The sequence below is a fragment of the Lissotriton vulgaris genome, chromosome 5, assembly GCF_964263255.1.
Source record: "Lissotriton vulgaris chromosome 5, aLisVul1.2, whole genome shotgun sequence".
Lineage (NCBI taxonomy): Eukaryota > Metazoa > Chordata > Amphibia > Caudata > Salamandridae > Lissotriton > Lissotriton vulgaris.
In genome coordinates, this window is record NC_141693.1 from 243,398,099 (window position 1) to 243,410,773 (window position 12,675).

At 39.4% G+C, this 12,675-nt stretch overlaps 1 protein-coding gene across 1 annotated transcript in view; it reads left to right on the forward strand.

The window, feature by feature from the left end:
* Positions 1-12,675, forward strand: part of MEGF9 (multiple EGF like domains 9) — a 255,758-nt gene that overhangs the window by 181,896 nt on the left and 61,187 nt on the right. The window contains exons 3-4 of the mRNA XM_086921268.1: positions 5,424-5,563; positions 9,219-9,368. Of these exons, the coding sequence (XP_086777394.1) occupies positions 5,424-5,563; positions 9,219-9,368 (290 nt within the window). The remainder of the gene's footprint in view (positions 1-5,423; positions 5,564-9,218; positions 9,369-12,675) is intronic.

Below are 12,675 nucleotides of genomic sequence, written 5' to 3' on the forward strand. Positions count from 1 at the left end.
GAGGCAGTTTAATTTTTTTATTTTTGTTTCCGTGGCATGTTTTCATTAAAAGCTGTAAAATACATTTTAACCAATGCACTAGCCTGTTTTCCAATACTTGTTTTTAAGTCTCTAACAGACAGTGTTTAGCTGCATGTAAGCGAAAGCTTATTGTGGACCATACCAATAATGTACATTGGTTTAGAGTGCGCCCATTGCTTTTCATTGGTTGGCTTCATTGCCTCTTATTTCTCTGCTTCTTACTCAATGACTTGCCTTTCTTTACCTTTGTTTGTCGCACCCCTGGAACATAGTCTCTTTACTATTCTTTTGGTTGGTTGTCTTGTATCCTTCCACTGTTCACAATCTGGGAACAACTTTCTCTTTCATTCTATCATGAAAAATAAAGATAGAGAAGGGCGAGAGAGAGGAGGGAGATTTCCCCTTTGTCCGCCCCACTATCCCTCGCATCAGAGCAAATGCCATTTTGAGGGCCCCGAAAGTTACCGTTTACTGTCATGTCACTCCACAGTCCAAAAACCACTTCCCTGCACCTCTGTTGTCCCTCAGTCAACGCCCACTCCCCATTGCTTACCCCACCTGCTTTTTGCCACTCTTCTGATACTCTGCCACCCTTAAGGTACATTAAATCACACTGAAGGCACTATAGTGTTTCTGATAAAATGGCAACATTTTCAAACCAGCTACCACTGCAGGAGGCTAAAACTACGATGAGAGCCTGTAGGCAGGGTTAGTTGATGGCAGCCCAGCGTGCTGTGAAAGCAGCCCCATAGTCTGAATTCTAATGATGAAATGCCAGAGTGGCACAATTAACATTTCGGCCCTGGCAAAGGGAGACCCATTTCAAGCTATCCATAAAATCGAAGTTATTAAAGAACATGTTAATGATGCTTTCAAAAGAACACACCGAAGAGGCAGCACTAGCTGCAAAATAGGTTGCATGTTTACACTTTAGGAATGTAAACTGCTGTGGATACATGAGTTCAACACTGGTAAAGAGGGTGAACAATAGTCGTTTCAGCGGGCTTTACACATAAAGCCTCGGGAGAATGGGATGGTCAATGTGATGGAGTAGACAGGAGATGCTGATGTGGACTCTTCCTCTGTGGGTTTGTAATGTCCGGAATTTGGGATGAGTGTGGTGGTTGGTCGATGTTGGGATCTCAATGTTAATGCACTTGTTGAAATGCATGAAATAATACAAATATATTTTGAAGAAAAAAAAGGAATGTAAAAACATGCCTATTAAACGCACACTATGCCATGCATCGGGCATGTAGCTGTTTGTGTATAAATGTTGGAAATTTGCCCTTTCAGCAAGGTCGGCACACATTTTTACCTTTTGTTGCTGAACCTGTTTTTGTTGGCCATAGAACTCTGTGCACTTCACTCATTCCAACCACTGGTAATGTGTATGTGATCTCCCATCAAACATTAAGATTGGCATACACCTACCTGGCACAATTAATTTACTTATAAGTTGCTATTAGATGACAATGTACCCATGGCCAGTAAATTAAATGCTACTGCTGCAATGCAGTAAAACATTACAGGAGTGACCCATAAACCACGTCGGGATTGGGTTAAAAGGTAGAACAGAGAAACAATATCCCTACAGGTAATATTTCAGAGACAGTTATGTATGTATGCAGGAAGCATTACAGTAGCAAGAATAAAGGAGACTTAAATTGAATTAGGTTTGGGATGTTATTCACCATATATTTCAAGCAATAGTTCATCAGGGTACACCGTTGTAGCAGCACTGTATGAAAGAAATCATGTGACAACCCAAAGGCACTTGGTGCAAAAATATATACAAGTGAAGAGAAGTGGTGACGCAAGTGATTAAGTGAACAGCGTGAACGGCACAAAGTGGACAATTGTGTGAAAAATATACAGTGGTGGGCTCAAAGATAACAATTTGCATTGACTGTATTTGTTAAATCGCAATTTCTAGTGAGCCATTGTAGAAGGGTCTCCTTGCTTCCTCCTCCAAACACCTAGGAAGACGTCGTTCGCTTCCACCCTCCCTCCTGGCACCCGCCTTCATTGCGTTGCCTCCAGCACCTTACGAACTGGAAAACCCTGTCCTGAAGACGATCCCAATTGATGAGGATCGAAACGCCGTCGACTTTACAGCGCAATACAAGGCGCACCTTCGACAATGGCTCACTAGAAATTGCGATTGAACAAATACAGTCAATGCAAATTGTTATCTTTGAGCCCAGAAGAAAAAATATTGGCGTTTGCCCATCGAAGTCACACGTTTTATGCTGGTGTTAGAAACAAATCCATATTTGCTGAACTATTTATCAGAATAGGAATTTGTGACATACAAGTTATACAAGATTCTGAGCAAAGAAACACAAATCCACTGTATGGCCTATTTTTAGAATTTAAAACATGCGACCTGCAGGTCACGAGACAGCGGTCTGCTACAGACTCATTAATTCTTACGTTTCTTCCTCCCTCTGACCAACTGATAACACACAGATCACTGTAGGAAGTGCATAATCTACCTTAGCTGGTGTTCCACCCTAGCGTTGCAGGATACAATAGATCTGTGTTCACACTCTCGGCCATCTTATTAACAGATCCATTGGCCATTAAATATATCTAGTTATAAAGCTCACTGGTTATTCTTAACCTTAGGGCAACCTGAAGGTCCAAAAAACGGGATCCCCTACCACATTGCTCAACTTCCAAGTGGACTGCTCTCTGCTTCCTCTTGAGCATTGAGATCTAAGATCCTGAACTCTGCTACCTTCAGCAGTCATTAAATCTCTCAAAGGTGATGTACGAACACTACTCTTCAACATCATCAATGGCTTGCTCGGCAAAGGGAACCATCACAGATGTGCTCAAGGTAGGCATTCGACCTCTTGTAAAGATGCTCACTACTGAACCATAGGACACCACCAATTTTTGCCTAATCCTATACTGCATTCCCAGATATGAAATAATACAGTCCAAAACTGAGTATGCACACACCAGTAATACACACCCGACAACAGTTATACATGCAGGCACAGACAACACAGCTATAGCAAGAAAATTTCAGTGCTGTGCGCCTATTTAAATATTTCTAGGGATCATGGCACCCTACATCTCATCGGACTATTATGTTGATTACACACCAGACCCCTTTGGGAGGAGTTAGGCAGCCAGTGGTAGAAAACACTGCTTCATTTGAAGAGGAAGTCATGCGATAAAGAACTTGAAACAAGAATGAGAAAGCAACCAGGGATAGAACGACTGCACCACCTGAGATCGACACCTAAGTAGTTAAAGTACAGAAAACACAGGTTGCCCTCCTCAAAAATCAGCTGCTCCTTGATCAAAATGTAAACATAACTTGAAAACAGAATGAGAGGCAATCGTATTGATGTGTTAGATGTCACAAAATTGACAAGGAAATAAAAGATTAATCGCAAGTCTTGAAAGATTATTCTTCTCTTTAGTCATTTCATAATTCTTTCTTATTTTTTCGCATAAGCGCTTTTGTGACCTCTAACACATCTATACGATTGCCTCTCATTCTGTTCTCACGATAAAGAACTTGCCATGGTGGACTTGCAGGGAGAATGCAGCAATAGATTTCAACTTTCCATCAAGAATCTTCTTGTTTTGTGATAACAAATGCATCTTTGTAGGAACGAAGTGCACATCTGCAAGACCTGGCAACCAGTGGCAAGTGGTTGGAAGATTGATCAAGAATGTACATACACATGCTGAAATTAAGAGTTGAGAGTCTAGGCCTTCAATCCTTAAATCACAGGGAAAGATCTCCTTTAGTACTCTTATGGAAGGACAGTAGGATCTTGGTGTTTTACATCAACAAATGAGGAGAAGCAAGGTTACATCTTCTCTCAGCAGAAGCAGAAGACTTGTGAAACTGAGCAATTCTACCTAAAATGGCACTTTCAGCAAAACTTTTATCAACAGAAGACAACTGGACAGACTTACTCAGCAGATCATCAGGGACTACGACAAATAAAAATTGAAGCAGAAACAATTAGGCAAAGTGCTTCATTGCTAGGAAGGAATGTGGAAAATGTTAGTTCTGTAGGGTACAGAATTGTTTCTAGGTTTATTGAACTCATTGCTAGGGCAAGCAGAACCTAGATATCTTGGCAACTGACGTGAACTGAAAATCAAGTTCTAAGACCGCAGACATGCACTACCAAAGTTGTGTGGGACTGCCGTTTTGTTCAGGGACCTTTGACTGTGTCTTTTCAGCACTTTCCCCTTGTCCCTAGAGTATTCAATGAGATGCAGTGATGGCCGTATCTAATAATTATGGTAACCTTCACGTGGCTCAGATAAATTTGGTCACAGAGACGCTTCTCTGGTCATGAGTTCCACACATGGCTACCACCAGTAACCGATGTCTTCTCGCAGTGCGCAGGTCCTGCATCCTGCTCCAACATCAGAGATTTTTTGGCATGGCTCATGAACCCTGACTTCTACCATCTAGCCGTTCCTCTGGACTGTAGAGATAAATAATATTTCTAATAGCAATTACTTCAACCAGAAGTGTTGGTGAAAGTCAGGCTTTCTCAGTTCAAGAACCACATCTCCGTTTCAAAAGGACAGGGTTATTTTGAGACAAAATCGCCATTTTAGCCTGCCATCTTAAAGGATTTCTTCAAAAATCCAACAAATGCACCAGAAAAGGCTCAACATACTTTGTGTGTCAGAAGATGCCTTGAGTTTTACTTAGACCGAACAAATAATTTTCGTAAGTCAGACGAATTGCTGTTAGCTATTGTGCCTCTCCAAATCGGGCAGCCATTATCTAAACAAAGGATAACCTGTTTGGTAATTTTGTTCAGCCACACTAAAGCAGGTCGTCCACTGTAAGGACCATTTCTGCTCATTCAACAAGTAGTATGTCCACATCAATGGTCCTGTTTGTTGGAGTCCTTCTAATGATATTTGCTGGGTGGTAATCTAGAAGAACATGAATACCTTTACATACCACACCATCTCTCGTAATTGAAATCTTGAAAAGAAAAATCCTGTCCATGACATTTGATCCAACATTTTCACCACATGAGAAGAAAGGTACATTCCGTTACGATTCCTGAGAGACTAGGCTTTTTTTTCGTCGTAGGATCCATTGTGTTTTTAGCGTGTGTGCGTCATTAGAAGTGATTATCCATCTGCAAATCACTGGCGGTGCTAACTCACAAGGAAAAGTCAGGATGGATCAGCCATTGTAGGTGTCCTCTCAACAAGTAATTCTAGACAAGTGTCTTTATGTATAGAAGGCAGAAACGAGTAACTCCTTTCGCTTAGGTTTTTGCAAACTCCAGGCTCAAATGAAGATTATAGAATTATCTGCAGTTTATGCTTTTCTTAAAGTATTTAAAGACGTATGCAAATTAATGTATCTTTGTTTATTTTGTTTTTCTGTACAGTTCTGGAAAATGCGAATGTAAACCTGGAGTAACAGGATTAAAATGTGTTCAGTGCCAGGATGGGTACTATGGATTCAATAACTTTGGCTGCAGCCAGTGTCAGTGCAATAATCATTCCAAAATGTGTGATGTCTTAACAGGTAAAGAAAAATTAATCTACAGTAAAAAAAATGAATTCTTGGAGTTCTCTTTTGTAATTAAATTCCATGCACTCACAAAACGTTGATTTAATTTTGTGTTTGTTCTTTGTATTAAAATCCACATTACATTAACTTGGTTGATAGATGATAAAATACCCAAGCAACCTTGAGGATGCAATACCTACCTGCAGTTATATATCCAGACAGAACATTAGAAAGAAAGAACGTCAATGTTGGCGCCTAAATCAAGAACAAAGTTATGCTGGTCGAAGCGTGGTCCTGTCGCTTACATGATCTTGAGCTGTTATCCTGAAGCAAATCCTCTCCCGTTTTGGAAAAGTCTTCCAGAGAACCTTCTGCAGGATGCCAGAAGTCCATCTGACCCTTGATACAATTATCAGAGAAATGTTGCATTCCCTGTGTCTTGAGTTCAAATGTGAACTCAAGCTTGAGCTGCATTTTGACTGTTGCACAAAACCCAGAGCACTGCAGTGTGGTGTAAAACAATGTCACAGTATTGATCTGACACATTCTTAGTTTGTCCTATTCAGATGATTTAATTTCTGCATGCATCTCCGCATGCATACAAGCCCTACCATTTACTGCAGATGGCGAAGAAATACATTTTTACTGAAGACCTGAAAGTAGAGCATATACTGTCATACCATTCGCTGTATGCTTTCAGGTATCACAAAAATCCTGAGGCAGACTGAAACCTGCTTTTATGTGTGTATATATATATATATATATATATATATATATATATATATATATATATATATATATATATATATATATATATATATATATATATATATATATAAAGGAATCCCAGCCTGTCAGTGAGTGACAGGCAGCAGCAGGGTGCAGACCTCAAAGCGCCACGGCAGACAGCCAGATGTAAAGCTCACAGATAGTACAAACTCAAGTGAGTAGCAGGCTCAAACGTTTATTAGGAAGTAACGCGTTTCACTCCACTAGGGAGCTTGTTCATATATATATTTTAGTCCAGACTGTGTGCTCATGACAGCTAGCCCTTTGTACAATTTATTTGCAACTCTGTAATTTGTTTCTGATATGGGCGGCTCTTCCCCGAAGTTCTTCCACTGAAATAATATTGTTTAGAAGAGTGTTGCTAAATTGAACCACATGTTCCTTATCTGATGAAAGATGAGTGGATATGGTGTGCCGGTCTTAGAAGGAGTAGCCATCTATCCAATTCAGCTAGAATCCTGGAATCTTAACAACATTTGCCGAGGAGGACTATGACATTCTAATTGTTAATTAGGTCTGCATTTCCCTTAATAGATATGGAAAATGTCCTTTCAAATCCTGAAAAACTAAACCTCTATTCAAGAACCAAATAAACGTATCTTGTACAAGACACTTTATACGTAATAGTGCTGGCTTAATTTGATCTTGGTGGTCTGTACACTTGTGCAATTGTATACTGGTCCCTGCTAGTTAAATACACAGGAAGGCCTCATTAGACTCAATTAGCCAGCCAGATCATGCAATGGTGATCTGGATCTTTTGCTTATGCTCCACGTAAGGAAATATCTATTTTAAGATATGGATAAGGTGAAAACATCTGGTCTTAACTGTTGTGGTTGCTATAGGAGCTACAGTGAGTTTTGAAAGAATACAATATCTAGATGTTTTACTATTGTTGTCTATACTAGAGAAGTAAACAGTGGGTAGTGCCTAATGCATTCCAAGTCAAGGGAAGTTGAATTGCCCTTGACTAACAACTCCTTATTCGATTAATTCATTTTCAGGTGCATTTTCGTTTGTCCATCTATCATTGATATATCTATCTAATTGGTCATTCTATAAAGTACAACATTTCCCTCTCCTTTGAATATCTCTTAACTAAATGATGGAACACCTTGTGATTTGTGATTTCCCCTCTATTAATATTTATCAGCCTTTGGCATAATTCATAAAAGGGGACTTGATTATTGTTGTATGTGTAGCACAGATAAACAATACAATATCAATAGGGGATCTTGTGAATTCCTTTGACACTTAACATTACTTAGTTGATTCTGCAGAATTATTAAGTTGGGTGATGTGCAATAGTATCTATGTATTGAAAATTGCATACCCAGATCTATGTCTTCAATTCCGCAGGCACACTTTCTGCTTGAACAGTGATGGTCAGGCTACCAAGTTTTTCAGCATCTTGAATAATCCTGACACTTTTTAATTCTTTTTATAATTTGTCAATACCATTCATTGCCACTTCTATGACTCATTGTTACACGCACTTACACAGCTACGATTTTGATGTTCTCGAAATTATTGTTGAAAAAACACGTTGCACTAAACTAAAAAAAAACTATTTCCCAAGTGCTTAGTGCTGTATTACTAAGTGCGAAACACACATTAGAGAAAGGAAGGGAGCGATTGGTGAAGTATGTGGGCGACTACTTTGAGGCCAAGATTAACGTCTAGGGAGGTAATAGTCTTTGCTTGGCTATGAATAGTTACATTTAACTGTCTAAGTTGTGCCTATTGCACAAGGAAAAACGTGGACAGTGCATCACGGCCACTCCTCAAACTGTCAGACATGTCTCACTGAAATGGGAGTTCTTATATTTTTTCCACACTGTCTCTAGCCAAGCTGTAGAACGACTCCAAGATATTGGTCTGAGGTTGTCAAAATATTGTAATGGACGTTGGAATGGCAATTACACATTAATTCAATGGTGTTCTTTTTGGATCAGACCGAAGACTTGGATTTGGCGAGAGTTTCCACATCCTTACTGTACTTGAGCCTGGCCATCTCCAGAAGTACCAGCAAACATTGACAGAAAATAGCTCACACAGTACAGAAGAGATTGCTTGCTACTGGAAGAGTTGAGCCATACAAACATTCATATTTTTTTTTTAGTATATAGTCCTTAATGTGAGAGGTGGATGGGCGTCCGTATACGTAGCTACTCCTGCAGTTGATTGCGCTACTCACTTCGTGGGTGAATCTTGATAAGAAATGGACACTGGTTTCGCGCATGGCAGTAGGGGAGAGATATTCTGGTTCGTATAGTGATCAGACCCCGAATATAGAGTGGTGTTTTATTGAACTGTCTAGTTTTGAAGAAAATGTCGATTCATTTGATTTACAGATTTATACCTTTTTTTTAAAATTTATTTTCCTTCAAAAACACTTTTGGAAACGGAGTTATCACCAATTCCCTCAGGACATTCTAAGATATCTAAACAACCACATTACAAATATGCCAGTCACTGTCTCCAGTCTAATTTTTTAGGGCAACGCCTGTATTGTGCAAACAAACGTTAGTAAATTCCGGCTATAAGCTTGTTTTATTAGTTAAATCGTCGTATTTCAAAATTTCTAGAGAAACCATTGTTGGCTTTCCTGTAGATAAGTAAATATGTTAACTTATGCGTTAGAATGTTGAATATGCATTGATGCTCCTACAGTGCCTGTTTTAAAGATGCCCGTTTTAAAGATGTTTTATAACTGAACATTTTTACTTTTGTATAGAAAGATGTAAGTATTCAAATGTGTTTGCTGATTTTCACATTATAAACCATGTTTCTTTAAGCCACCGTTAATGCACATAGCCTTTCAGTTTAAAATTGTAGCTTTACTGCCTTTAACGATTATCGTTTTCATTTCGTCTTGCAGGCAACTGCTCGGGATGCAAAAACAACACGATCGGTGCCCACTGTGAAGAATGCGAAACAAGTTTCTACAGAAGTCAAAACGCTTCACTTACAGAAATATGTTTGCAATGTCCCTGCTCCAAAGAGCTATCAAATGGCAGCTGTCATAAAAGTAAGAGTTTCATGTCTTAGTATGATCCTGCCTTTGACTCTATTATGGTATAGAATCAACCAAACAGGCTTTAATGCATGCAGGTTACAAGCCAAGCAACCCGTTCACAGCCTCTTCTACCTAACTGTGATTATTGTCGTCACATAGTGGTGGAAATGAAATTTGTTTCCTCTGTACTTCAAACAAGTCATGGCACTCGCGCGGCGAGTCTTTATTGCTGCGTTCGCACTTAGCATTCACTCCAGTTCTGCGTTTTCTGCTAGACGGTGTTAAACATAGATTGCTTTCTACTTTTGAGGTTTAACATTGCTTCCTACGTATTGTAAGTAAGTAGATTTATTGTCGGATTAATAAAAATCATCACAAATTAGCACTTCAAAATACATACTAAAAACATTAAATGTGCATATCCTTACCAATATCCTTATCAATTCATAAAATCATTAAAAATCAATCAAATTACTTTGGACAAAAGCATATAAATATTGAGTTAAAATCTCTGAATAAAAAAAACCCATTCAGTACATTAAATTCAAACAACTGGTTAAGACTTCAAAGTGACCTTCTATTATGTAATCCTATAAAAACCCCTTCAGAAGGGCATTAGCATACAAATCTGAGCTATAGATCCAAGCATTTTTTTGGCAATTTTTAGAAACTTTATTATCTGACAAATCAATGGAATAGAAACACCAGATGAGCATAAAATGAGAGCCAGACTACCAGATCTCACCTCTGCTTTAAGAAATTAGGGATTTAATAATATACGCTGATCACAATGCACTCACGCTGATCACAATGCACTCACGCTGATCACAATGCACTCACACTGATCACCATCCACTCACAACATTCACCCGCTCACCCTGCACTCACAGTGATCACTCTGCACTAACAATGCGCTTGCGTTGTTCACCCTGTACCTCACCCTGCAGTCACATGAGCACACTACTCACCCTGCACTCATGTGACACTTCACTCACCTGTCCCCCCCTCACTGCTCAATCTGTAGCTCACTCAAACAAGGCTCTCACTAACCATGCATTAATTTGTCCCACTCTGCATTTACAGCCGAACCCAAATTCATGTTCACCTCACTCACCCTGCAGTCACTCCTTTTACCCTACTATCACACTTTTGCATCGCTCACCGTGCAGTCACTTGGGTACTCTTGTCACCCACACAGGGTTTAGAAATTTTTGTCAGGGGGGGGTCCTTATGCCTGAAAATGTTGACAGGAGGGTCTCTGCATCCAAAAGTTTGAGGACCTCTGCTTTAGATGGTTTTCCATTTCCAATGTACAACAGTGTTGTTCACACTGTTAGCAATTCCCAATGGGGTCACAAATTGACAAGCTCATGAATACTAACCCCTCCGCTGAACGTTCCGCGCTGGTGCGAAACGTTCTATTGCCGGGGCGGGGCCCGACCTTCAGCGGACGTGCGCAGCACTACCGAGGTAGTGCACGCGACGCCCGCTGAACGTGCGCAGCACTTAACGGGTTAATAACCTTGCAATTTGCGACCCCCATTGGGAATGGCAGGCCCTCCCAGGTGTGGTGGCCTGCTGGGCTCAGTAGACCACCATGTCTGGGACTGCTTTTAAATAAAGCAGTTTTTTTTTTTTAAAGCAGCCCGTTTTCCTTAAAGGACAACAGGATGCATTTAAAAAAAAAAATGAAACTTTTTAGTTTCATTTTTTAAGGGCAGGTAGTGCCCTTAAAACATATTTTCCCCTGTATTTGCAAAAAAAAAAAAATATATATATATATATATATATATATATATATATATATATATATATATATATATATACACATACACACAAAGTCCTGCGAGTGTGGCTCCCCACACGTTCTTCTCCTCAGGTACAGATCTCTCGACACCAATGATGAATTTCAAAGTGGTTTTATTTTTCCCTCTCCATCAGCATGACGCGTTTCGGCCGTTAGAAACAGCCTTGATCACATGGCTTCAAATGACCAATGGGGGTGTTTAAATACTGTACTCAATAAAAATAACATCAGATCACATGGGTAATGGACATAAAGGAAATACTTATACACAAAATCACGATATGTACAACAATATAGAACACCTTTTTTCCCCAGGAACAATTTGATTAGCTATTTACAAATTATCCTCTTCCTGAGATAGTCTATAATAATATTTGCATCAAAGAAAGTGCAATCGACCTAATGTGCAAAATACAATAAAGTGCTAGTGCATATAAAGGTTCTATTGTTGACTCCCAATTCGTGTCAAGGGTGACTACACATGAGATGATAATATTGCCATGTGCAAAAATTGATATATGTCAATCTATAATTCCTTGTACAAATTTATGAGACAAACCCATAAGAGATGATGTTATTCAAAAACAGTGCTAAAGTGCTTAAAAAGAAGTGCTTAATTTACGCGCAATATGTACATAATGCTGGTTTACCATATATTATGATCAATCACATTAAATTTCTAAATCATTGTACCTGCGTCAGTCAAAAAAACGTGTAAAGCATCACTGCTGTTGCTGTGAACCATCTATAGCCATAGTGACTAAATGTTTTATAGTACATTGAATTCAATGTAAGGACCGGCTTAAAAAAAGAGACAATCATGTACAGAATAGTAAATGGTGATGGACCTAGTATATAATATACATTAGAGAAAAGAAACTAAATTCATGAGACTAACAATACAGAAGACTGTTGTAATAACATAGGGTCATTGCTTACATATTTCCAAATGAAATATAATATATATTCAGTGCGCATGAGTCTGCTTCCAAAGCAATAAACATCAACCCTTCAAGTATACTGCTATTCACAACCCGTTAAGAGCCAAAACTCAAAGGAAGACCTGTAAATCTTCCCCCCTGATCAGCCCATTGGGTATCCTGGTGTTAAGGAGTACAATGTATTTGCTCTCAAGCTGTCTTAAAAGCTTCTCTCGATCCCCACCACGGATGTTCTTTGGTATGGAATCGATCACAAAGTATGTTAGATGGTTTAAGTTCTTGGCATGCACTAGTTCAAAATGACGGGCAACAGGATAAGTAACATCAGAGTTAACAATCGCCCTTAAATTCTGTAATATTCTGTTAAACACCTGCAACTTAGTGCTGCCCACGTATTTCAACCCACAAGAGCATTCCAAAACATATACCGCGTGGTCGGTGCGGCAGTTATATAGCTCTCTGATTGGTGTTGGAGTAGGGTTGAATGGCAATTGAAACTCAGCAGTATTGACCCCGAACTTGCATGCCCTGCACAAGATACACTTGTGGAAGCCTTTCTTGTTGGAAACCC